The 26,917-nt window shown below is 40.2% G+C and overlaps 2 protein-coding genes across 2 annotated transcripts in view; one reads left to right on the forward strand and one right to left on the reverse strand.

The window, feature by feature from the left end:
* Positions 1-26,804, forward strand: loxl2a (lysyl oxidase-like 2a). Its single transcript, XM_063911328.1, has 14 exons — positions 1-132; positions 1,964-2,277; positions 4,724-4,899; positions 13,064-13,272; positions 15,045-15,261; positions 16,323-16,506; positions 18,149-18,300; positions 18,381-18,548; positions 20,596-20,761; positions 21,275-21,515; positions 22,302-22,417; positions 22,590-22,726; positions 23,184-23,295; positions 25,632-26,804. Exons 2-14 carry the CDS (start codon positions 1,995-1,997, stop codon positions 25,700-25,702), a joined length of 2,232 nt encoding a protein of 743 aa, XP_063767398.1. The 5' UTR covers positions 1-132; positions 1,964-1,994; the 3' UTR covers positions 25,703-26,804.
* The window catches only part of r3hcc1 (R3H domain and coiled-coil containing 1), a 7,339-nt gene continuing 4,242 nt past the window's right edge, over positions 23,821-26,917 (reverse strand). The window contains exon 9 of the mRNA XM_063911329.1: positions 23,821-25,057. The gene's annotated coding sequence lies outside the window, so the exon portion shown is untranslated. The remainder of the gene's footprint in view (positions 25,058-26,917) is intronic.

Below are 26,917 nucleotides of genomic sequence, written 5' to 3' on the forward strand. Positions count from 1 at the left end.
CCGGAGAATCAGCGAGGAAGAGTACTAAAGGGACAAAGAACCGCTGCCTCCCAATTCATCCTCTGCAACAAGTTGGAAACTTTAAAGTCTACGTCCTGGAAAGTGTGTTACTGCTTCTCATCGTCTGTCAAAGTAAGTGTTTCTTTTCAACTCTGAAAAACTTTGGCGGACCTGATGGAACGTTGTCTTGCACTTATATTGGGACTTAAAATACAGCTTACAATAATTATTTGTTATCCTCTTTGCCAGCAGAAACGCGTTTTCCTCATTTTAAACTTAATTTAATTGTATGTTCCTTCCAATTATTGTTGTCTTATAGCCAGACAAGTTATAGGCTACTAATCAGATTGTGTGCTTCTACACTGTGTTGCATAAGCAGAATAATAACCAAAATCTAAAAGGGAGTTGCATTACCTTGATATTTATGCCTTACTGTTTTGCTGACATTGGACCTAGGCCTACATTATTTTCTGAAGAAGCTGCAGGACTCTTGTAACTATTGATATCAGGAGTGTGTGCTGGGCACAGCTTAACAATAACTTGATGGTTGATTTGTGCTCTACTAAAATAAGCAAATGATGAAAGAGCAAAAGGCTTTCACTGAGAAAGCAAATAATTCAGCTTATGAAATTTTGCAATTCCCAGTTAACTTGACAATCCTTGGCTACCATACAATGACAGGCAGCTTCCACATATTATCTAGCCTTATTGCTCTCATGCAACCTCATGATTAGAATTTTTTAACTCCGCATTTACAACCTTAAGTAAATGCAAGTGAAGTTTTTGAGGAAGTGTCAACTGTGAACACTTTTCTTTAGGATATACTGTAGGCGTGTCTCTCCACTGGTTGTGTAAGCAGGATAATCTAGAACATACAAGACACACATTCAAGAGAAGTGTTCGTTTTTCATAAATGACTATGTGGAGTTGACACTTGCTGACTGACTGTTTGTTCTGAAATGCACTCTGAACTCTGGTTTAAACACTAATTTAAAACTTGCATAATGTTGATTCAGTCACTCTTAACTGCCGTGTAAAGAAGGATTGAAAATAAAAGACCAAATGAAAGTATGTTCTTCCTGTTTAACATTCAAGAGAAGATAAAACAGATGTTTCACATGGGCACACGTGATGCTCACAAAGTCTGACAATCTACTGACTGTGTAATGCAGGGGTGTTTGTGTAAGACTGTGCGCTCTACAGCTTGTTTGGCTGTTGCTATGATGTCAACTTGGAAAGCACCCCCCTCTCTTCCTCCCGTGTAAAGACGTGGAGGTCTCCTCACTTTCACTGTCTTCCTTCCCTCCTTTTCGTCCCGAAAATTACTCCTGGGGGCTTTGGTTGCTCCACTGACACTTTCATGGTTTACCATGAAATATTGAGGTGGAGTCAACTTTCTCTCTGAACCTTATAGCTCCACAGCCTCCAGGCACAGATCAATAGATAAGTCAGAGGGGCAGCACCCCACCCTGCAGGAGCCCACATTTGCTCTCCATTAGGCTGTCAGAAAGATGGAGAGAGGGATACTTGTCTCTGATTCACAGCTTTCGTTCTCACCCAAACTTTTCCAAATTCTCCTTTTTCTTTCCTAATGGCAGTCAAAAGTATATTCACTGGCTGCTTTATTGTCAAACTGTGGTCAGCTCTGTATGTGATTCTGAAGCGTATACTTGTGGTTGCATAGAGGCCAGAGAGGGTCTATAGGAGCCTGACGATGGCCAAGCCAAACTGTTATTGCCCAAGATTTTATACTGAAACTCCTCACTCGTTCAAGCTATGGACAAAAGAACCAAACACACACCACACATTACTGTCTGCCTGCAATGTTCAGCTCTCTATATAACTCTTAGGGATGTGCAAATGTTATTTTAAAGTCCATCTCCTAAAATAATGTTCAATAAGCATAGTTCAGTTCAGCTTCTATTGAATTTTCACAGTGTTTTTATTAAATCTCTCCCTTTAGATCACTATCTTTTCTTGCCTCATCCTGCATCATGCTGCGTCCTGTTGCCATCCACTGTGTGTTGTCCACCTTACTGTCCCTGTGGGCACTGTGCAACTGCCAGTCAGACTCTAGCCCCGCTGTCATCCAGCTACGTTTAGCCGGGGAGAAGCGGAAACATTATGAGGGCCGGTTGGAGGTTTTCTACAATGGCGAGTGGGGAACGGTGTGTGATGATGACTTCTCAATATCTGCTGCAAACGTGGCGTGCAGAGAGCTCGGCTTCCTAGATGCGCAGTCCTGGTTGCCCTCGGCCAAATACGGAAAAGGAGAAGGTAAGAAAACTTTATTAGAAGTGTCTGTTAGTTTCCAGGATTTGGTCTAAACCTTGTATTATATAACCAAAACCCTTCAAACTCTTTTTAATCTTGCTATCCAGCTTTCTAACAACTGTGGTGATGGTTATACGGTGTTAATCTTAAAAACCAGCCAACCACACACTTACAAAATCACTATATCTCTTCATACAGTTTTGTTTGTTCCATGGAATTCTTTGAATGAGGTACACGTTTCCTCCTGTCTGACTGCGTGTACCCTCAGGTGCTGGTTTTCCCATTAGAGGCAAACTTAGACATGCCAATCACATATAAGCATGGGAGGCGGGGGTGGGGACTGGAAACACTGTGTAAACCAGACCTTCACACAGACTTAATCTCATCTCTCCTTTCACTTTGTAGTGTATGAATTCCTCCATCACTGTGAAAGCAGTAAAGAGATGCCCAACTCTCTGCGTGTGCTGGCTTGGTTCACGTCAGTTGGTAGCTGTTAATTAACTTGGTGTCCCTTGTTAAAGGCACATGTTTTCCCACAGGGTCGGGCCACATCCAGCCAGCCACTTCAAAAGTCAAGTAATTAACTTTGTGACTTGCTTCCCAAAGCACCACAGTCATTATAGCAAGTTCAAGAATATCATAATATGAAGTGATGCACCCCATGCATATAATGTTGCACGCACATATATTTCACAAGGAGCAAATTACAAGCAGTTTGATGTATATTCAAGAACTGACTGACTGTGCAGACTGATAACTGCTTGCACTACATTTAAGCAATGCCTGAGGTATATAATAGGGGGCCTGTAGGGTTATATAAGTAATTCCAAACGTCCCTTGAGTCACGTTTAATGTTGTTAAGTTGCATTTTTTTTTAAATAAATAACAGAATGGGCACAAAGTTTATTTTTACCATAAAATGTGTGCAGCATTTTGGCATTTAGCACTAATGAATTAGCCAAAATTTGTATGTAATGTTGATGAGTGTACCTCTTTTACTGGCGAATGGTTGTTAAGTTTGAAAGCAGAGTAATTGAGGGCCAGACTAGCTGTGTACATGTGAGAGAATGGAAATTGCTTTTGTCTGTTTTCCTGTTGTTGGTAAAGTCTAACGGCTATAAAAGTGATCAAGAGAATTTTCCATTTCCCATCATGATGACTTGTACATCAGGGAGAGAAACCAGTAAATGTTTCTAATGGAAGACACAACTTTATGATAAAAGTTCATGAACGTTTGTTTGGATAAAATGTTTTTCCTGTACAGCTAGCCAATGCGATGGTTAAAAAAAAATCATGGTTGTGTAAAAGATATCAGAGAAGAAGAAGGCTACTGCTTCAGGCTACAACTCTCAATACGATCAGATGCATTTGCACTTTTTTTTTTTTATTTAAGGGGTTGCTGGAGTTAAGGTGCTGGCTTAGAGTTCCAATAAAAGGCCAATTAGAACATTCATGGCTCCCGTGTGCTCTGTGCTTCCCATTCGTTTCAGTAGCTGGTGAAATTACATTCCCATAAGGCCTGTGGATGATAGTTTTAACACGGAAATCCAGATTTATTACTACTGGCAATGCTCAGTATTTGTTTAGACAAACCTGCACGTCCACGCTCACTTTTCAAACAACCCAGCTGCTTCAGCTACAGAAGACTTGGCTCTTATTATAAAAATGTTCCAGAGGTAGACATGTCTTTGCCAGAAGAAGGCTACGTGACTATAAAAGATGCTGTCACTCTCTCTGTATGATCAGGATGTTCCCCAGAAACATCTTGACACTTTCAGAACGATGAGTCGTCCATTGGTGGTTTTTCCACGTGGTTTCCTTCATGGTTGGCTGTGAACAGCCAGCTGGACAGCAGATGATTTTCTTAGCTATGACATTTTTTATTTGGCACGTTTTTGCTGGAAGAATGTGTCAGGGGAGCAAACACATCTCCACATGAGTAGGTTTACTGTCTGTCTGAGGGACTAGACGGAATATAATGGAAATTATGAAATAGAAGTCAAAAAGGTATGAAACATAGTTAATGCAGTCAAGGTTCAATGTTATGACCAGCCATTTCTATTTTCCCAAACATTAATCCCTTATTATTAGGAACAGTGAATGGAAATATAGGCTTGTGTCTGAGTAAGGAGAGTCCTGCAAGTGTGAAGGGTTTAATCTGTGAGAGCCAGAGATGGAAGAAATACTCTTGTACGTAATAAAAGTAGAAGTACTAGAGTTAATACTCTGTTAAAAGTAGAAGTCCTGCATTAAAAATATTACCCAAGTTAAAGTTCCATAATATTAGTATAGAATAGACTTAAAGTACCCAAAAGTAAAAGTACTATTTATGCAAATTGGCCCATATAAGATTAATTGTGAATGTGTAAAGTCTAAAAAAATCACAAATAAAAGTTAGTAAGTGCTGCAGTCCAAGAAAGTCACACATTGTCTCTCTCTCTCCCTCCAGGCCGGATCTGGTTAGACAACGTGCACTGCACTGGTGGAGAGAAGAGCCTGGCTCAGTGTCACTCCAATGGCCTCGGTGTGTCAGACTGCAAACACTCGGAAGATGTCGGAGTGATGTGCAACCAGAAGCGCATTCCAGGCTTCAAGTTCATCCGGAACCAGGCCAACAGCGAGGAGGTACTTCCAGTAATTAGATACGTCCATACTAACTCACACAAATGAAAACATTCGGGTGGGATCGCTTCATCGCAAGTGCACACATGTAGCCCGAACAGATGTTCAGCACAAAAACAAAATAACAAAAACGGACCAGAGGATAAGCTTAGGATGAAAGACAGACCTTATCATGGCTCCGGGCAGCTCAAAGTATTTTTTCCTCAAATCTTTCCAACTTTCGAGTATGAGTCAGACAGATTAAGTGGATTGAATTTTTTGTCTGTCTGTCTGAAGATATTAAAATAAGCAATATTTTTACCACAGTCTTGAGATATCTGTGGGTTGCAACTGTAAACCCATGGCTCATAACCCGAACAATATAACACAAACTGGTTGAGTCGATTGCATCAGCTATTTGTTGTCTTCACTTATTCTTAATATGGACTAGCCAGCTTCAAAGTTGTGTTACATTAGATCAGGAGACAAACCATTCTAATTCACATTAAGGAATATATGACTTAATAGTGAAAGACTCTGGAAATACAATACTAACTTTATTTTGGTCATATTGTCATGTGGTTCTAGCCAAATGTCTTTGTTTGTCCAAATGTAATTTGAAAACAATCTGTTCAATAACAGCCTTTAATCAAGAGTGCAAACCACTTCCATTAAAAATGCATAGATTTACATTTAGTTCAAACTCAAGTCATAACTAAGTTAATTAGAAGTTACAAACAGCTGTTGCACACGACTACAGGGTTTTCCAATCTGTATCATTAACTGGATTCAACACACCCTCAATCGGTGTGTTGGTACATAATGAGAGATCTGTTCTTCCATTTCGTTATCCTATCTGCCCTGACATGAAGCCAATGACTTATTTTGCAACTGAGCTTAAAATGCCTAGCTGTCCACTGGACCATTTGCACTGATGACTTTGCCAGGCTCGCATTAGTCTCTCCCAGCCCACACCAGACCCCCACTCTGTAGCCTGGGAGATTTGGGCGATGACTCATAGAGGGGGGAAGACCATCCTGTCTGGCTGCAGGAGCGCCTCTGTACCGGATGGAAAGTCAGTGTGGGTTTGTGCTCATGACAGGAGAAAGGGAGTGAGAGAAGATGATATATTATTATATATTGTCTGAGAACATGTTATTAAAATACAATTCCATAAAGGGGTTCCCTGTTTTAAAAAAACATATAGAGATAAAACAACACTTCTTTGGCCACTCAGATAAACAGTCAATGCTTTAACGCTTCATGACTGCATTCATACCAGTGTTTTGTTTATTCATACCAGGAGTTAGGAATGAGATTTGTCCGTGTTACCAGCCTTTCTAGAACAACCAGAACAGTGATTGTGATTTTTACTGGGTTCAGTAAAGGCAACACACCTGATGAGTGTTTCTGAAATATCTGAGTATCTTACTCATGCCTAGTTGAGTCAATGGAATGAAGGAAATTTTAATTATTAATTACCGACTACTTTTTACTGGTCGTGTATGTCCGCAGCACCCTCTTGTTCCCTTTTTGTCTTGTGTACTTAGGGTCTCTTGGGTGTTGCTGCAGTGCAGTCCCCCACCCTGTAAATATTTCCTTGGTCTGGCTGTAGCCTTTCAAGTCGCAGTGGAGAGGAATGGGAAAAAGGTGTAGCTACACCTCTTTAACCATGCACGTGCTGACGTCAGCAATGGGCCGCACTGTTCCTTCATCTGTTTATTCACAGCATGAATTGACATTCTGTGCTTCTTCTGGAAAGTTAACACCCTAACCGAGTGCAGTCCAAGTAGAGGTCAATGCTCAAAGGGTGAAGCAACTGGTATTTCTCCTTTATGTAAGGGCTTTACAACTTTCAAGTTGATGAAACTTTGTGAAATATGATGAGTGCAACATACCAGGCCGATGTCTGTTTCCTCTTAACGTTTAGTGTCAGTTATGTGTCTCTTCATGTTGATATGATTTACATCCTCGGATCACCAGTAATTTCTTCTAGTGGGTATTTTCAGTACTGTAAGTCAGGGTAAGTCAGGTCACACAATTCTTTCAAACTGCAATTATCTTGTTTTTGTGAGAAATACATCATGTTTAAGATTATGGGAATATTTGGAGATAACACTGCAGCAGCTCACTCTGGCAAGTTAATAATAGTCCACTATAAACATCGGTCTGTCATTAATGGAAACAGCAGCTTCCACCAGCACATTCAGACGGAAGACATGCTACACTAGAAAGTGTTTCTGAGTTGGCCCATGTTCTTTACAGAGTCGTCATTTAATGACTGCCCTTCCGATCTGCCATGTAATGTCCATCTTTTAAAGGGCTTAGTATCATTTAAGTTACGTTACAAGTACAAGTCTCTACAATACCAGTATCCTTTATGTGATACTGATACCAATAGTGTATGGGTTGAGCAACGCAGGTTGGACCCAAGTGCAGACAGACAACAGTACTTCTTTTGAATACCGTTTTCCGAGTAAAATGCCAACAAAGCTCCTCCTCATCAAAATACTTTCATTTTAGTTGATTAAAATAGGACTTTTTACAACATTCAACTTAACCACACCATAGACTTTGTTGGTTGTAGCTCCTGCAGTAGTAGACCAATCATACTCTGCATTCAAATGAAGAATGATTGCCGTGATTGGCTCCGAGTAAAGCCATTCAAATAGACTTTTCTTTTTAGGTCTGGGCTCAAAAAGGATCACATACAGGTATCATATGGCTGGAGAAGTTCTTCTATTACTATGTTACTATAACTCGGGTTATTCCCTTACCAATACCGAGTACTGATACCCTGCCCTCAGTCTCTAACACCGTCTGCTACTGACCTTTCCTCTGAAGATAAAAGCAATGCCATTGTTATTTGGATACGGAACAATCCCAACAGCCAAACATTGTCATTATCAATGTTGATTTTTTTAACATCAAGCATCTGTAGCCCTCCTGCATTGCACACTAATATTGTTTACGTGTCTGTCTTACCAGGCCTTGTTGCTTTATTTATTAGCATGTGTTTGTTTGGTCTTTCAGTCACCAGAATCAAACCCTCATATGGCAGGAAGCTTTGTTTATCATCTGTTAGTAGGGATTTCTCAACAAACCATGCCTTATTCCGTTGCTGTTACGTGTGAATATCTCTCTGCACATGTCATCATTGTCCACAGGATCTAAATATGTCTTTGTTATGAGAGGATGCCTGAAATTTCAGTCTGTGTTTGCTAGATGTTTATGAGAGCGGCTGATGTGTCATTTAGGGATAATTAGAGGCTCATGGTTAAGTTTGATCAGAGTTTTTTTAGGATATTTTTTGGCCTGTGTTTTCCAAAAGTCGGCATTGCTTTGCTAGTGTTGCATAATACATCGTCTGCTGCAGAAGAGATAATCCCATTAGGAACTGGTGCTTAGGTATTACTCTTGTTCTTGCCTTTACAGTATGATTGCTCACAAAGTCAGTTTTCTGATGGATGAATCACACACTACTGCTTGCAGAGACTGGCACATCATTATAAACAGATCACAGATGAGTTCATCTTTTTCCCAAAGAGAAAGAATCTGCACCAAAAGCAGCTGCAGTTGCAAACCACAGCACTTAGTGTGTTCACTCCAACCAAACACTTACATCCAGGATCAACACAACAATGTCTGAATCCAGTTGTAATAACAAAATGCTGCGTATATAAGCCTTTTGATTCTTTGCACTTATAAACAGGGCAAAGGTTGCTCCTCTCCATCAGGCATGACTGTATCCGCTTACGTAAATTCCTCAAGTCCGCTTCTGTACAACAAAAGGAAACCCGAGCCAGAGTTGGATTCGCCTCCAACATGATGTATGCAATAGGCTTGTGAGGAGGAGAGTGTTCGAGGGGAGAAAAGGTTGATGCAGAGGTTTCTCTCCTGCGGATAGGATAGCAGACGGATCCACCATATGTTCAGCAGCTGGCCTCTGACTGTGGCCTCAACTCTATTTGGGGCTGCAGAGTACCCGAAGTTTAGACTTTTACTATTCATTCCTGCATTTTTAATTGTATTCACAGTGCATTTACGCAGCAAAACAACGTTTCATTCACCAGTTTAAGCTATTCAAGCGTAAGACAAGGGTGCCCATTAGTCACTCACAATACAATGTTCTAGATAAATGTTAATAATTTGCAATACATATTAAATTAATTGGAGTGCCATCAATTAAAGTCCCAGTCCACAATTTGATCTTCACATCCTACAAACCTAAACTTGAAGGACTAGTTAGATACTGTAGTTTTAAATAGTAAAAACGTTTAAAGTTATATCTTAGCATAAAAACTGAAATGGGGAATGGATATCTCTATTTTCAATATCAGAAATACCTTATTCATCCCAAACTGGACAGTTCTGATATTTGATTTTTTGATTGATTTTTGATATGAATATTTACAGCATAGACATTGCTTTAGTCAAGTCCAGCTAGCCAGGTTATGTCAATAATAGAATTTGACATTTATGGATTTTTTTCCAATGAATTTTAGCCCATTTTAAAATAATCTGTTTGTATGTGTGTGGGTCCTGTCTTCCAACAGTAAGGATTCCTCTCTTTGTCATTGCTGTGATAGGAGCAGTAGACTCATTAACATATATTCCAGATGCAAAAGGCACACACACACACACACACACACACACACACACACACACACACACACACACACACACACACACACCTCCTCAGTCAAGTCAGCCAGGCAAACGTGGGGCCTTGGAAGAGTAGGGTGGGGCAGATGTAGAAGTCATTTGAAAGAGCCTTGGTGTTCTCCTGCTTTTCATCTAAACTGTGGCGTGATTATCATTCATACTTGCCCTGTTTTGTAAGGTGGGACGTAGGGGGGCTGTTGGGTGGGTGTGTGGGTGTCTGGTCGCAAGTGTTGATCAACGTGCGGCAGGCCTTTAGAGCTGATTACAGTGGAATAAATGCCCAGCAGTGGAAGCATTAGTCAGACACCGGCTAGACCACAGTTTCACATGTTCACACATCTACATAGTGATGGGGGGGAGGGGGGGCAGTCACAAAAACAAGTCTGCTATCCATTTGGAAAGCGTTCAGTAATAGTCAAAGCTAATTTTCCGACAAGTGGAGCTAAATAAAGACTGTTTATTTTTTTCTTCTTTTTTTTTTAGCTCAGACTATTTCTTTTAGTTTTGTAACTCGCCACTTACAAAGAAGTCCAGGAATTCTGCTTTCCTCAATCCAAGAAACCAGCTCAAAAACTGCACTTGAAATTTATGATTTTTACACAGAACAGGAAGAATGTAGTTGTGGAGAAAGGCCACAGAATGAATGAATCACTATAGCAAACACTTAAGGAGTGACTCTGAGATGAGGCAACCTTATAGAAATGTCCTGTTGAGATTAACCTCAGTATGACCTGCAGACAGAAAACCTGCACTCAATGCATGTTCCTCCACCACACATCTGGGCCGGTCTGATTGCCAAAGTGGTCATCATTTAAGGGAACAGGTAGCTTTGGCCATTACGTGTCCATTTTATTCTCTGGTATTTTGTACAGATTTACTCAACATGATATTTTGTGTCAATTAGTGATCCTTAGAGGTGCTGTTAGGCAGATTTTGTATTCTGAATCTATCCTTGTATCTGACATTGTTCCTTCCTCCTAAATTAAAATAATGAAAGCGTAAATATCAACCACTATCCCTTTTCTTTGCTCGCGAAAAGACTGCTATAAAGTGACCAGAGGGTCCGTCTGTTGGGCCTCAGCCAAACAGGATTATGCTGGGTTTATGTCTGGTGGTCTGGGTTTTGGAGGGGAAATGCCTGGACTTATCCCAGCTGTGGATGTCTGTCCTCGTAACTTCAGTCTCACACGTTCAGATGGTCTCTCCCTCCCTCCCTCTCTCTCTGTGCCAAATGCAACACTAGCAAGACCCATCTCAGTGCCCCACTTCATTCTTACCTCGTACCCCATGTCCTGTTGGGTGTTTTTGGTCTTGAAATCTGGCGTCACTTAGACAACTCACATTTTCCACTTGATTTCATGATCTGCATCAATTGAACCACAGTTTAGCAATTCAGAGATAAATATAGAGTATGGTGCCATACACATACTATGGCACGTTCTCTTTATTTTTTCGTCATAGGGTTTCAAGTAGCATCTTATACAATGATGAATAATCTTCCCATTTTTTGTTTTAAAGATGCGTTTTAAATTGAGAACATCAGATGTGTTCATGATCACGTCTCCTTACCTTCCAGTTCTGCCAGACACTGTCGGAAAACACAGTGTCATACTATAGCCAGCAGGAATCTCTTTATGAAAGAGTGGTTTTCTACCCACTCCAACCACTGTGGTCAGGGGGAGGACCGGGGTCAGTGTAGAAACAGTCTGGCTCGGTCGGGGCTACTCCTGCCGTCTTCAGTGTTTAGAGAGCCTGAAGCCTTGAACATTCCCTCAGGCTGACGCCATCTCAGGAAACCACCCTGTGGTCAAACGTTTAATATTTCTGGGAGACATGCCTGGATGTTGGTTTTTTGCTGAATTAAATAAGCGGGCCGTTATAAAGAAATACTGAAATCAGCATTTGCATACCAGTGAGCAGCTCAGAGTTTTGGCCCTTTTTTTGGCACCTGAAGTGCAACCTCACACCCAGCCTTGAGCAAACTGCAGAACTTGGCTCAAGGTGTGAAATGAACAATGGCAAAGTTATTAGGTAGCTGTTTTCTCATTAAGCCTTGAGGTCAAGGGTTACCATTACTTCCTGGACCACCCTCAGATACTGTCCCAACCTGAAGTCTGTCAGCATCTGCTGTCTTTAGCGCCTCTTTAAAATCTTGATTTACAATTACAATTTTATGTATACCCTTTCTTTTTTTAAAGCTCATATCAGATCGCTCTGTTTTTTGATCTTCTGAGAAATCCAAGATGATACCTGAGACAAAAAGACATTTGGCTAGATTTTCCTCCCCCTAGGGAAAAGACCCCTGCCTCTGCCAATGTGCTCAACTGGTTCACATCAGGCTCTTGGCTCTCTGTTAACGTGATATAAATTTACTTTGGATGTGAACTTCCTGGCACATGTCATGACATTTATAACAGTAGTAAATTACAAGGTTTTCTTAATGGAGAATCTATAGCTATTCGCTGTTTTCTATAGATGGGTGCTGTGATGCTTCACGTATAAGTCCACGGACTTCTTCAGACCCTTCAGCTCTAAACACAAAAGACGCAACAAAGATGGAGCAGAAATTCCAGACATCCATCCAAACTGCTGAGGCCTCTAGGCAACATTGAACAAGTTTAAACAACGATTTCGTCTTTCAATATTTTTTTACTTGGTGTATTTTCAAGCATTTGTACAAACTGTGCAGCCTCTAAAGTGACAGAGGGATTTATCTTCTTCTCTTAAACTGTTGCATTCCTTCACAATATGAGCTTCCTTTATGACTCACAGGCCATGTTGTATTTACATTGTATCAAGTGCACCAGTCCAGAGTACTGATTAAACAAGCTACACCCTCTAAATAACATTCTTGTCTTTTAGCAGCTGGTAATTAATTCAAGATAATGTTCACTTCATTAATTTTGTCCTGAAACAATGGCACTATGTCATTATAGTTCTCCGTAGCTTTCTTTGATAGCCACTGGTGGGCTTTCTAGAAAAAAGGGATTGCCAATGCTAATACGATTCATCCAGCAGGGGATATGAATGTGACCATACAATCCATTGTCTAGTTTATGAGAAAAGTAAAGTCAGAAGATCACAAAAGTCTTTAGGATTCATCCTCTGGAGATTATGAATGTGGATTAGGCTATATATCCTGTGATTGAGATATTTCAGTTTAGACTAAAGGGATTGTTAAACCTACATTGCCATTAAAAAATCCACACCATAGCGTGGATTAACACAAATTAAGAAGAGAAAGCTCTGGTTTATGTCTGTGCTTGACTGGTGCTAGTATCTAATGTTATTGATGACAACCAACGTTTTTAGAACCAGAATGCATTTTTTGTCCTAAAAAAAGAAAAGGCAAAAATACCAAATATTAAAGAAGAGGCATGCACATATTGCACAAATTACAATTTAAACAAGTAAAACCCTTTAGTTTAAGCCTATCACAGATGTCTGTAGTTGGGCCTAAGCTAACTTTAAGAGATCAAACCTTCTGCTCATTGCTTGATGTACATTCTTCTCTATTTCTAAGGCTTTCCCGGTGCAGGTGGAGGATGTGAGGCTGAGGGCCACTTACTCTCAAAGGAAAAGGATTCCCATTACTGAGGGCTTCTTGGAGGTAAAAGACGGAGGCAAGTGGAGACAGATCTGCAATGAGGACTGGACGGAGAAAAACAGCAGGGTCATCTGTGGCATGTATGGCTTCCCCGGGGAGAAACGCTTCAATGCCCGACCCTACAAGTGAGTAATAGTTGCCTGGGGCCAGAAGCAGGATTAAGATCAATTAGATATACTGAAAGGTTTAACTTGACTTAAACTTTAACATAAACATTTATAGTGTAGTTGAGATTATGTCAGTTTTGGTAATAGAAATATTGTAGTACTCCATATAAAATGACATACTTTAAATACACACCTGTGTCAAAAACATGCTATAAAACATCACACATTCACACATGTGTTTCCTGGGAGAAGCTGATGATATTCAGTCTTAGTCTGTTAAGGAATATTTAATCATAGCAAACCAAGTAACATTACGTAACTACGTTTGTTTACGCTGGTCATCACTCAACCCTTCATCTGTTTTCCTAACTGATATTAAACAGACCTTAGCCGGCAGATTCTTGACAAGAAGCCAAACACTGCCAGAGGAAGTTTTAGAGGATGAAGGATGGGTCTCGCTGGGAAACCACTCAGTGCAGTATGCTGTGAAACAGTGGCTCTTTAGGGTGCATCTAATTATTTCCTGCTGAGGAAAATTCACCAATCGAGCAATTTTCTAGAACATTTTGTGTCTTAAAATGTTAATCGGATTGAAACGAAGGTTAAAAAAAGATGCTTAGGACATGTGAGAGAATAACCACATGAGCAAATCTCCTGATCTGGTAACAAAATGAAACAGCTTAGAGGTAGAAATGTAATAATCAAATCTTTTTTGTAGAAATAAATGTGGCTCACTGCCTTCTAAACGAATATATCTGGGTTTGGTCTTCAGTGAAGTTTATGTGCATGGGGTTATGGAGTCTAATCTATTCATTATGCACATCCAGTCAGTGTTTTCTCTACTATCATCTAAACGCTCCCAGAACCACAGTTTAGTTTAGAGAGATATCAGACACACATTTATTTACTAAAATACTGAGTCAATAGGATATTCACATATGATGTGGTCAAATTTGATGCTTGATATTGTAATTGATGTTTCTGACTTTGCATGGAGATGCAGATAAAAAGGATTTTTAAAAACTGTTATTATATTTCATGGTTTTGGTTGACATGGGTTCGTCTGATTTGATGCTAATCTTACATATGGGTACATTTAACTGAATGACTCAGAAAATAAAGGGCATCAAATGAGCAAAGAACCCTTTGTTTTTGGTTTTTCACATTAGATCACTGAGCCTGTGAGTGTTTTAAAACCCATGGTCTCACATGGTTTACTGTTTTAAAGAGGTGAAAGATCACATTCAAGCTGTCTTTTATCTGAAACAACAAAGGAGAGCTCTATTCACTAAAGGTGCAAAAACAATCCAACAAAAATTAAAACCCCTCAATCAAATTTAGCCTTAGCTTATCTTCAAAATTTCACGAACCATAAACTGGAGGTGCACTCTGTTTACGGCATCAGGATGAGCTTTTAAAAAAAACAGAAAGGCTGTAAAAATAACACATGCTGGTTTCATTTCATGGTCTACCTCCAGTGTCCACTGCTGAATCACCCTTATGAGATGATTTCCATTCAAGTATGGGGGTCATGAGAGTGTTTAGGGTTCTCTAACAACAAACCCCCATTGTGCATTACAGCATGGTCATTATTGAACTCCTCACAATAAATAACTAAAATTCCCTCCTCCCATGAAGCAGCTACTTAGTGTTTTGCTGTGCTGTTTGAAAATATTTCTCAATACTGCCAATCATTTTGGCTGTAATGGAAAGTTTCAATTCCAACTGAACAGAAAAAGCATTGAGTATAATGTGTAATAGTTTGTTTTGTTGTATCATTCCTTTCTCAGATTGTTGGCCAAGCGTCGTAAGAAGAACTACTGGGGTTCATCTGTTAACTGCACCGGTAACGAGGCTGACCTGTCAGAATGTAAGATGGGCAGAGAGATAGTGCTGAAGGGAAACAGCACCTGTGAGAAAGGCATGCCTGTCGTGGTCAGCTGTGTGCCTGGACGCGCCTTCGCTCCCAGCGTCAGCGCCGGCTACAGGAAGGCCTACAGGGTGGAGGTAAGTCAGATGCTGCGCTCTTAGCTGCACAGTAGAGCAGTGGCTAGCTCTGTCACTCCCCATAAAGAATGTCCTCGGTTTGAAACGTGTTCTTTATGTGAGGAATGTGTATTACTATGATCTTCCACTCTTTCTGTGGCCAGGTGCAACGCTTCATTAAAGTTATAAGCTGTTTTAAATAGGTGCAGTAAAGGTATAGAAATCTATCTTCGAAGCATTTGTCAAAGAAACAGTACCTACTGAAATAATGAAGCAGAAAGGAAAACTGGGCTTCAGCTGTGATACAAGCTGTTTTTTTAAATAGTCAATAAATTCCTGTGTGAGTGAAGGCAGTAGGCTATGGCATGCAAAGCAGGGCGCTTAAGGCCGACCATTGCATTGGATTTGGATGATTTTGTTTGACTGAGCAGAATCAGATGTGTAGAAAAAATGTATTGATTCTTCTAAAGAATTCTTTTATTCTTCAAAGAGTAATCCCATCTGGCTTTACTTGCCAGAGCACATACTATAAACCATAAAACTATATGAATATATCACACTCCTTGACAAATCAGTCGCCATATGGCTGATATTAGTTTCACAAGCTGCAGATGTTTATGACTTATTTTGAATTAATTATTTTTACTTCTGAATTAAACTCTTCAATTAATCTTCCTTATTAAGAAATTAACTTGTATGTGGTTTTTATAGTGTTACTTTTTGGTTTGGTATCCTATACTCATCCCTTGATTCCAGCAGTGGATTACAACATTTCCTGCTTCTCCTGCTAATGAAGCGGCCTAAAGCATCTGGAAACAGTTGAAGGGATGAAGGCTAAACATCTGTCACGTGGCCTTTATACAATCGTATTAGTTCAACAGGATTCCCGCTTGGTGTTTATTGTTTACAGGTTATTACCACGGCAACACCTTTTGTCTGTTTACCCTGCAAAACACAAAACCAATGGTAATCAAAAAACAACCAGTAGGGATTTTTTTTTTACAGGCAAACACTTTGCAATTTAAAGACTGCTCTCTGTAACACTTTCACTGATATACGTTTTTGATGGACTGTTTCCGTAGCAACCTTTGGTGCGACTTAGAGGCGGAGCTCTGATTGGCGAGGGGCGAGTGGAGGTGTTGAAGAATGGGGAGTGGGGGACGGTGTGCGACGACAACTGGAACATCCGAGCTGCCACCGTGGTGTGTCGAGAGCTGGGCTTCGGTAGCGCCAAAGAGGCTCTGACTGGAGCCCGCCTGGGACAAGGTAAGACTCTACTTGGTCGTTCATGTGGAGGGTTAAATGTGCCGGAGTAAAATATAATTTAAAACAAGTAAAATGATTATATTTTAGAAAGGAGAATTGTTACAAATTATAATTGAAATGCAAATATTAGCAAGAATTTAACAAGGCATCAAGAGCAAGCTTTAAAAATGGCAGGTACAGATATACAAAATGCACAGATTTGTGGGGGGCTAAACTGATAAATTGGCCTTTGCTAACTTTGAAACTATATTTCAAAAACGCTGACATACTGTAATATTTGTTTAAGCATGGCCTTGTATATATAGACACTACCATACAGCTAGGCGTAGAAAACATCCCTCGAACCATTCATGGATCTTTTTGAACGTAACCGTTTAAATGCTTTTGGCTTTGATGATTTTTCACTTTTACAGCATTCAATAAAAGTCAAGCAGAACTCAGTTCCAGCTGTGAAAATGAAAGGTGCAGACCGAAATCAGAGGCTCCCACCTCCACCTTATCTTTGGCCTCTGTACCACCTGTTTTTGTCCTACTTCAATCAGACCAGACCTTAAGTCAGCATATAAACACATCAGGGAATGTATGTATGTAGCACATTAATGTTTATAAATTGACTCAGAACCTGATTCTGCGAAATACAATACACCACAGACTTATGAGACTCATAGGTGCATTGGATTCGTTGTCCTCTGTTCTGCCTTATTCTCACGGCAAAACACGAGAGTGCACACGATGTTCCTGCCAAGAAAAGAAAAAACTTTACGGGTTTCAGAGGAAGAATTTTTTTGTTGGAGAGTGCACAAGGTTATTTGAAGTATGGCTTTCTTGAGTTGACCACAGGATCCAAAAATGGTACCACACACAGACATAGATTAAAAAGAAGCAGCTTATTGTGCTTAACATAAACATACATAAACGTAAACATAAGAAGAATGTCAATTAAACTCAAATGGTGCTTGTCTTCAGAATATGTTATACACATGTATTTCTAGGAACATTTTTATATGTTTTTCTCATTTTTCAGTTGCATAATTAGCACAATTTGTAGCAGAACCAATGTATAATTTATTGGACATTTTCTTATAATTTGTCAGACATGGACGTTTAGGGATTACAGCAACATGGTGTTCTTCCTGTTGTGAATTTATTTTTCTCTGGTGGATGCACACTGGCAGCAGAGCTCGCATCAATGGAGACATTCCTGCTCAGTCACATGGGAAGAAAAACAGCATGCAGAGAGTATTCACACATGTTATTATGGAAACTCTGCTGCACTGATATAACTTTTACTCGGAAAGAAAAGATGCAGAGAGATTTTTTTAATTTTTACAGACCTCAAGTGTCCCATTTTCCTTGGACAAAGCTGAATGTTTTTTTCAGGAAACAGGAAAATTAAAAGAAATCTCTCTCCAGACGGCCTAGCTGTTCTAAGAAAACACACAAGTAGCCAATATAGGCTCATCTTTCCTGTAGTCATTGTGTAACCCGTTAGCTTTCTTCTTTCCAGTGTTGGAAATCAATGACAAATACTTTTCGGAAACGTACATGATGCTTATACTCCGTCTGTTTGTCAAATATTTAGTGACTGTACATTTGCTCATAGGTTAAATGACAACTAGACGTGTGCTTTTTTTCCCCGTAGGGATCGGGTCGGTCCACATGAATGAGGTGGAATGTTCTGGGTTTGAGAAGTCACTGACTGAGTGCTACTTCAACCGTGAAGCTCTGGGGTGCAGCCATGAGGAAGACGCAGCAGTCAGGTGTAATGTTCCCGCCATGGGATTCCACAACAGAGTGAGTGACTCTCTTTAGCAGAATAAAAAATAACAATTTGTATAGAATTTGAGGGTAAACTGGTCCATCTCTGTCCTTAGCTGAGGTTAAATGGCGGCCGTAATCCCTTCGAGGGCCGTGTGGAGGTCTTGGCAGAGAAGAACGGCTCCATGGTCTGGGGCACGGTGTGCAGCGACAGCTGGGGAACCATGGAGGCCATGGTGGTGTGCAGACAGCTGGGACTGGGCTTTGCCAGCAACGCTTTCCAGGTACAGTGTTATTGTTGCTCTCCACATCTACATCCAACACATTTTTTTAAAATTAGCCTACCTCCACCGCACAGACGCTCAGCATTAAGGAGAAGGTTATTGGAGCAGTTTGAGCTTTTGCACAAAAAACTTGGACTCTTGTATTTTCAAAACCACTGAAGCACTTTCAGCAGTGCAGGAAAAGCTAGCTTGGCCATTGGTTCTTAGGATTTTCGTTAAGAGTTGTTAAAAGTTGTCATTTTGTTCTGGAGATCAGTAGTTAAGCCATTTGTATTTTCATAATACTCTACACAATCATGATCATTCAATTTATGTGTTTACTGTCATGTTACCAGAAAGGTTAAATTGGTCAAATGGAAAGAAATAAACTCACATATGGTGAAAGTTGTCTGTTTCCAAACTGACTGTGGAGTCTGCTCTCTGCCTTTTCAGCTCTCTGTTTCCTCACATCATAGTGCCAGTTTTACCAAGTCAGGGTAATTAAATAACTTGAATAGTATACATATTAGATCTGATTACATTTGATAAATAGATTGGAAATACTATAAAATTAACATCCATGTGTAATATTGTAATATGGATGAGATGAAATCCCTCTGGTGATACTTTGTGTGTGTGTGTGTGTGTGTGTGTGTGTGTGTGTGTGTGTGTGTGTGTGTGTGTGTGTGTGTGTGTGTGTGTGTGTGTGTGTGTGTGTGTGTGTGTGTGTGTCAGGGGTTGCCATGAACTCTCACTTTAACAATCTTGAGCTTTATTGATGCCGGAGGGCAAAATAGTCCCTTAACTGTCTTAGAAACATCAAACCCTCACAGTGCGAGCAGAGAGCGGGTCAGGGTGGTAAACCTATGGCACAGATGAGCCTTACACTCCTCAGCAGGAGTGATGGTTAAAACCTTCGTCTGCTGTTTGAAGTTCAGCAGAGCTTTCCACTGCTAAAGCCCCTTGGCATGACTTAGCAGCGTCACAGCGCTGTCCTGCTTACGCGCACGTCTTTCTTTTTGAAGGACACCCCCAGTGTTCCCTTTATGTCACGAGGTGAGAGGCTGGTAAAGATGAGTGTGTTGTAGCTTGAGATGAGGTAGGACTGGAAAGTATGTGTGAATGACGGGGACATTTGCTGATAACAGCAGGGTTATTTTACGAGTGGAATTTGGACTGGTTAGAGGCTGTGTATCTCACTAAAGAGTGTTTGGGACAAATATGCATTGTACTTCTAATGAAACAACACGTAACCATGTCATCATGTGTTTGCTTCAAGCACAATTCAACGTTGTGCTTTTCCAGTGTGAAATAAAGGGTCTTTTCCCCTATATAATAAAAAACCTAATGCAGTGCCAAGTCTAACAATCAGGTCGAGGTATCAAAATGACATGCCCCTTTGCCATCACACACAGTAGGTTGCCACTACGTAAGGGTTCTCACCTTAACAGCGGGTTTATGAGTAATAAACGTCTGCTCTTTGTTATCGTAGCAGAAAAGGGACTCAGCTTCCCCAGATTCCCTTTCCTGTCTGAATTTTAAATACTTCTGCAGGCAATCCCCACAGCCAGATGGAACAAATGACACCAAGCTTAGACTGTACCTCCATAGGTCTGCCCCACTCCTCGACGGAGCAGAATAAACTCCCACATTCAAATGTCTTTCTCATGAATCCTCCACTTGATTCCAAAAAGATGGAAAGTATGAGTTGTTTTTTTTACCGGTCATTTCCTTGTGGTCTGCAAAATGCTGTAATAAGGCTGAGTCAGGAGAGTGAGATCAGAGCCCCCCACGCTTAGATGCATGTGTGATCAACCCTTTAATATGCACACTTCGAATATAAGGGTAGCTTAAATCCTTTAAGAAGTCTTTAAATGTCTTACATTTAGTTTGAGATATTCTATATCTTACAATTACTTAATGACATACTAAACGCTTCTTTCCCATTATTGGTCTTGACTAGAGGGACAGAAAATAGAGCTGTCCCAGGCGACCTGAAACCAACAGACATGCAGCTTGTTGTGCTTCAGATGAGTGATATCCATTGTTTGTGCCTCTCTTTGATCAGGAAACATGGTACTGGCAAGGAGACACCTCAGCTGATGCCGTCGTGATGAGTGGAGTGAGGTGTTCAGGAACTGAGCTAACTCTGGATCAGTGTCTGCATCACGGGAAACACATCCTCTGTCCCAAAGGAGGTGGACGCTTCTCTGCGGGGGTCTCCTGTACTCAGAGTAAGAGAATAAAACATTTTAGACATTTAGATCTTTTTGATGTGTTTAAGCTTCAAGTCTAATTAAAATGAATGTTATTGTGCAAGACAGATTTGTGCAACTTAATTAAGTAGTTGTCCAAGTTTATCAAAGGAACATCTGTAAGTGATATAGCAAATGCTGCTTTAATGTGGCAGCTTTTGCTCCAGGTTTCTGGTACTCTGCACGCTGGCTCGTTGTCATTACTCACAGGGGAAAAGGGAACAGAGCCATTGTTATTGTCGTAAATAAACTCTACATTTTTCCCGCTATGACTAGTCAAAATGTCTGCTATGAAACAGGCCTGGGAACAAGAAAACAAATACTGTGCTCTGTTGGATATTACGCTTATCAAATTCTGGTGGTAAGGAATATGTATTTTAGTCATTTTATCATAGACTGACTTGATGCTTTACAGCTAATAGGGAATCTCCTAGTTTCTGTGACACATGATGGTCCTAACCAAGACATCCCTTGTTGCTTACCTCCTTCCAGTGGCCCCGGACCTTGTCCTCAGTGCCCAGGCTGTGGAGCAGACCACCTACCTGGAGGACAGACCCATGTACGCGCTACAGTGTGCCCACGAGGAACACTGTCTTTCCAGCAGTGCTGACACAGCCGAATCCACCTCGTACCGCCGCCTCCTCCGCTTCTCCTCCCAGATCCACAACAACGGTCAGTCAGACTTCAGACCGCGGGCGGCCCATCACTCCTGGGTCTGGCATGAGTGTCACAGGTGAGACCTCAACGAGCCCTCAGGTTTTAAACTGTGCTGCTGCTGATGTGTTACTTCAAAATGACTGCACTTGGATAATGGATGGATAATTAAGGTTAATGCCAGGTGAAAGTACAGAATCACTGTGAGTAAATTGCAGAGGTAAATAATGTTTGGCAGGTAAAAAAAAATGTTAACATGGTGATTGTTTTAGTGTTTGTGGTGGCTACCTCATGTTCTGAATAACGTGTCGCAACAACACAATAGTACCTTGGGTTAAGAGGTAGGAGAAATAACAATTCACCCTGAAGAAAGCATATTTAGAACCTCGGATAGAGGTGCACTCCCGCCTCATGTGGCCAACATTAGTACTACACAATACAACTTCAAAAGTTACACAATCTTTTTTATATTTGTTATATTTACATTTAGATTTTAGCAGAGCCTTTTTCACCAGTTATTCAAACATACAACATTAAAACAGGGACATATTTTACATTTTTAACAATATTCTTTCTTTCACCTCTTAGTGCTTCTTTATGATTTCAAAGGGTCATGAATCAGTTGTGGGGAAATACAATGTAATGAATACAATATATGAAACTGAATGAAATCAAATGAACATTTCAATAATTATATATGATTTTCTATCTATCATGGAGATGCCTATATCCCACTGACAATGAGCCTTTTTTAATCCTGCTGTCAATGCTGGAGTGGGTCATGGATGAGAGCATGTATGTTATTGTAGAGCTTATAAAAATATAGGATGTTTCAACATTGTGTGTTTTTACTTGTCCAATCCAGACATTACCACAGTATGGAGGTTTTCACCCACTATGATTTGTTGACTCTAAACGGCACTAAAGTGGCAGAAGGACACAAAGCCAGCTTCTGTCTGGAGGACACGCACTGTGACGAGGGTAAATATCCTGTCGTCCCTTTTCTTTTTTATATCATACTGTGGTTGAGTGTAGGTTAATGCTACTCAGTTCAGGTTTAACAGGATTTCCATAAGAAAAGAATATAGTGAAGAAAAATAATCTACACTATAAAGATGGAAAGCATAATAATACTTGCTCTGAACACTGACAGGTATCCAGAAGAGGTACGAATGTGCAAACTTCGGGGCACAAGGCATCACAGTGGGCTGCTGGGATACCTACAGGCACGACATAGACTGTCAGTGGATTGACATCACAGACCTGAAGCCCGGCGACTACATCTTCCAGGTAAAACATTTGGTCTGTCAGTCTAGCCGTAGTTGATACAACACATGTGCTGCTGGGAAGATTGTTTCATCTCCAGCCAGCGTCGTCTTGGAGACCAAACAGAAACGTTCCACGTCTGCTCTTGTTTGGCACTCAGCCCGAGGACACTCAAACTTTAACAGCTCAGCAGGGGTTGTTGAAGGACATAGAACCTTCTGATGGACACTTTGGCTGCAGCAGAAACTGCATTTTCCATCTTTAGGTTACAAAAGAAACTCTGACATCCTCCACTAGAAGCTTTTTTTTCTGAATCAGTTGCAATAAAAATCCCTAAATGTATTGATATACCCTTCATCCTTCTTAACTGTCAATAACCTCATTTTTTATTATTCTATCCTTAGTGGTGGCTTGAAAAGGATAAATAGAATGTATGGAATGTTTCTATCAGACGTTTATGATGTTGTCTTTTCTCTCCCAGGTTGTGATAAACCCAAACTATGAGGTTGCAGAATCAGATTACACCAACAACATTATGAAGTGCCGCTCCCGGTACGATGGACAGCGGATATGGACATACAACTGTATTATAGGTGAGAGCATTACCTCCCCATCTCCTCCTCATAGGGGTTAGCATGCTATTTACCACAATGGAAAACATCTAGCTCACTGGAACATTCAGGCTTAATTATAAAGCAACATTTAATTCAAGTTAAAAAGAATACACTTTGCTGAGCTTACTTGTACAGTTTTTATGCTAATATTTAGTATACTGACTTCATGTCTATATCCCCTAAAACAGTTGTTTCGAACTATCCATCTGATGTAGCTGTAAACACTTGAGTTAAGATCATTTACATAACAGTCAGAACAGGCTACAAAACAATTGGCTACGGTCCTAAAACTCTTAGACTAGACTGTATGTTTATTTGACTTTTACATAACTGAAGCTTTAAGGAATTTCAGTTTAAAAATAAATAGCCAGTTTTCATGCTTTAATGGGATTATGCAGTACAATCTGAAATGACTCCGAGATGCAGTTTAATCTTACAGGTGACCTACAGAGTATATAGACACCACAAAACAAGTCCTGTACTTTCAACATCAGACACAAAAGATAAATGTAGGGGTACATTTATTTCAGTATGACAAAAAAATAAAATACTGAACATCTTTCTCTTACTAAATACAAACATTTTTATGGCAAGTTAATGTCCTTTACAGAGGCAACAATCAAAACGACAGTACAGTAACAGGTTCAAAGGAGCGTACAATCCATGTTTCCAAAGCTCAACGTAAAGTGGACCGAGACAGAACCTGTACACTTGGCCTCTGAGGCAACACTCCTAAAGGTAGTTTCTTGTTATTTAGAAGAAAAAATTAAACAACTGAACATCTCGATGCAACTTGTATACACAAATTAAAATACATTTTATAAATGAATGTAAATATCATTGCTGCTACATGTAGATTGAAGATGAAGATTGAAGATTCAACTTTATTGTCATTGCACAGAGTACAAGTACTAGGACAACGAAATGCGGTCTCTGCATTTGACCCATCCCAGTGTTAGGAGCAGTGGGCTGCCATTATGTACGGCGCCCGGGGAGCAGTGTAGGTAACCAGTGTCTTGCTCAGGGACACCTCGGTGGCACTAGGTCTTTCGGGGACTTGAACTGGTGACCTTCCAGTTCCCAGGCCAACCCCCTATGGACTTCGCCACCACCGCCCTCTTAATTCTCTTAATGGCTGCGTCTCTCCACTGGCACAGTGGCCATTGAGGCCCACTGTTAAATGTCATTTCATTAACAGATCTACATTACATCTGTCAGTTGGAAATGTACAGTCAATATAAACAACTGGCTGTAAAAACCGCCCACAATTAAAATTTATTCAACCAGATCCTGAGAATTAATCTGTCGAGGAGCTCAACATTAGGTTAAAAAATAATGACTACTTGTATAGAATTGCGCAACCAACCCTGCATCACCTGGACGAACAAAGAAATCCCTGCCTGGAAAAAAAACACTCCTCAAGCTTAGTTCCAAGAGCACATGCAATAAAATCAAAACAAGCCAAGAGCTGCAGATTTCACAATAATACTTGTGACCAGAGGGTTCAGGTTCAGCTACAGAACAGGGACTGTGAGGCTAGTTGTGATTCAGCGTCTTGCTCATGAACACTTCAGCAGGATGGATGTTGCAGATGTGTGGCACCCTCGCTCAGCTCGTGCTGCTCTGATCAGTGAAGCAGGCAAACACTTCTGGATGGTCGACTTCATGACCAGCCAGCTGTTTGTGCTCCCGTTGGGTTCTCTACAGGGGCCCGATGGATGGAAGCAGACCTCTGTTGGACCTGTAGATATATTATAGGCCATTAGAGAACATTTAAAAAGGGTGTACTAGGTACTATAAAACATTTGTTTGGGACGCAGTCACTCACTATCGACAAATCCCATATTGTTACATTGTGGACAAGAAATTGACAAGGCTTGCTGTCAGCAGTTGGTGAGCAACATATGTGCAGAGTTGCATTATGGTGATCCATTATGTAAAAATATAGTGTAGATCAATTCAAATGTTATCATGATGTCTTCTAAAAAAAATCTAAAACTTTTTTCCAAGAAACTTAAATACAGTTTTAGACAAACTACATTTCTAACAATATAGAAATATATTCTATTAGATATAACGAGGGAATGATGTCCCAATTAGCTTTGCAAAAACAGTATGCAAATGGTTATAAAAGGAGTGTTAAAGTACGTGGGATTTTGTTTGTGTATCATTTTTTACTGTGGTATCAAATGGGTATCACGAGTTGTGGGATATCACTGGTATTGGTTTTGACTACATTTATGCTGTCCTGATGGTGCCGTTCCTAAAGACACAGGACTGCTCTGGTCTTACTATCCTCTCCGTGTTATTCACAGGTGGCTCACGGAGTTCAGAAACAGAGGAAACGTTCCCCGGATTGCACAACAACCAGCTTTCCCGCAGGTAGACCAAAGTTGGGACAACACAGACAAACATTAGGGAAGCATATATTGATATTTGACAACCACTAGAGGAAGCTGTACTGTTTCTGCCTCCTGGGAGCTGTGCTGGATTGTGTTGGGCTACCGGCTGAGATGGTACAACAGACAATGATTCAAGGAGAAAATGAACTGCTTGCTGACCAAGTCTGTATACCAAATTTAGCTTTACCAAAGTGTCCTCATCTTTAGTGTCTTAGTACCCCTATTGTCATTGAAATAAAGAGTTTGACCTGGTGCTCACTGTCAGAGACATCAGTGTGGGTTGAAACCAAATCATTTATTAAATTACAATTGACTACATTTATGCTGTTTCTAAGACAAATAGGGTTTGGGAAAGCCTTCAAACTAAGATCCATTAGAGGAGACTTTCCCCCCCATGTTGTGTTTGAGTGGGATAAATGACAACAGTCAAACCTGGTGCTACAACTAAATATTGTACTGTATGAAGTTTAGGTTGAATCCTGTTTGTTTGCACAGTATTGGATAGTAAAAGTTTTTAAACTAAAAACTGAAAGCAAATACAAAATGAGTATGATTATTCTAGAGCACAGCCTTTGCAACAAGACAAAGAGTGGATACTTATAACCCAAACTGTAATATAGGCTCCCTAAAGTTGGATTTATTTTTATATTTCTAGGGCTGAGCACACACTAAATTAGTCTATACATTTCTTTAATTGGTTTCCTTCAGTGTTTTCAAAATTTTTAGTCATAAATTGTCTGAATTGAATGTTCTTTTTTCCTTCCAGGATTTTTTATTTCACATACTTGAGTTCGCTTTTAAAAATGTTTTATTTATTATAATTTGTCTTCATCATCTGTGCATCCCCCCAGCTTCTGTCTCAGTTTAGGTCCTTTTTATTCTCCGTCAGGGACTATGATAACATTATGGATGTGCTGTAAAAGCCACAGATGTTTGTGAAAAAAGCCTCTTCTTTATTTGTGAAAAGCAAGGATCCTTCATTTTTAAAAGAGTACTTGTTGCTGACTGACTGATGATGTTTTGTATGCGAAGATGAATGTGGAAAAGCATTACATTTCTGAAATACACAATATTGTTGAAAGCAAAGAGACCTGTTTCAGTAATGTGACATCACAGTGCTATGTACTCTGCAGCTGATGGTTTGATGTATGTTTCGTGTTCTCAATGACATGAAATAGTTAAAGAAGGAAAAAGTCCTC

This window comes from Eleginops maclovinus, chromosome 20, assembly GCF_036324505.1.
Source record: "Eleginops maclovinus isolate JMC-PN-2008 ecotype Puerto Natales chromosome 20, JC_Emac_rtc_rv5, whole genome shotgun sequence".
Lineage (NCBI taxonomy): Eukaryota > Metazoa > Chordata > Actinopteri > Perciformes > Eleginopidae > Eleginops > Eleginops maclovinus.

Bases quoted from the DNA above. Each gene is read 5' to 3' on its own strand.
- loxl2a (XM_063911328.1), top strand. From the start codon at position 1,995: ATGCTGCGTCCTGTTGCCATCCACTGTGTGTTGTCCACCTTACTGTCC. The intron at 18,301-18,380 runs GTGAGTGACTCT...CTCTGTCCTTAG, and splicing joins CCATGGGATTCCACAACAGA to CTGAGGTTAAATGGCGGCCG. The intron at 21,516-22,301 runs GTGAGACCTCAA...TGTCCAATCCAG, and splicing joins GTCTGGCATGAGTGTCACAG to ACATTACCACAGTATGGAGG.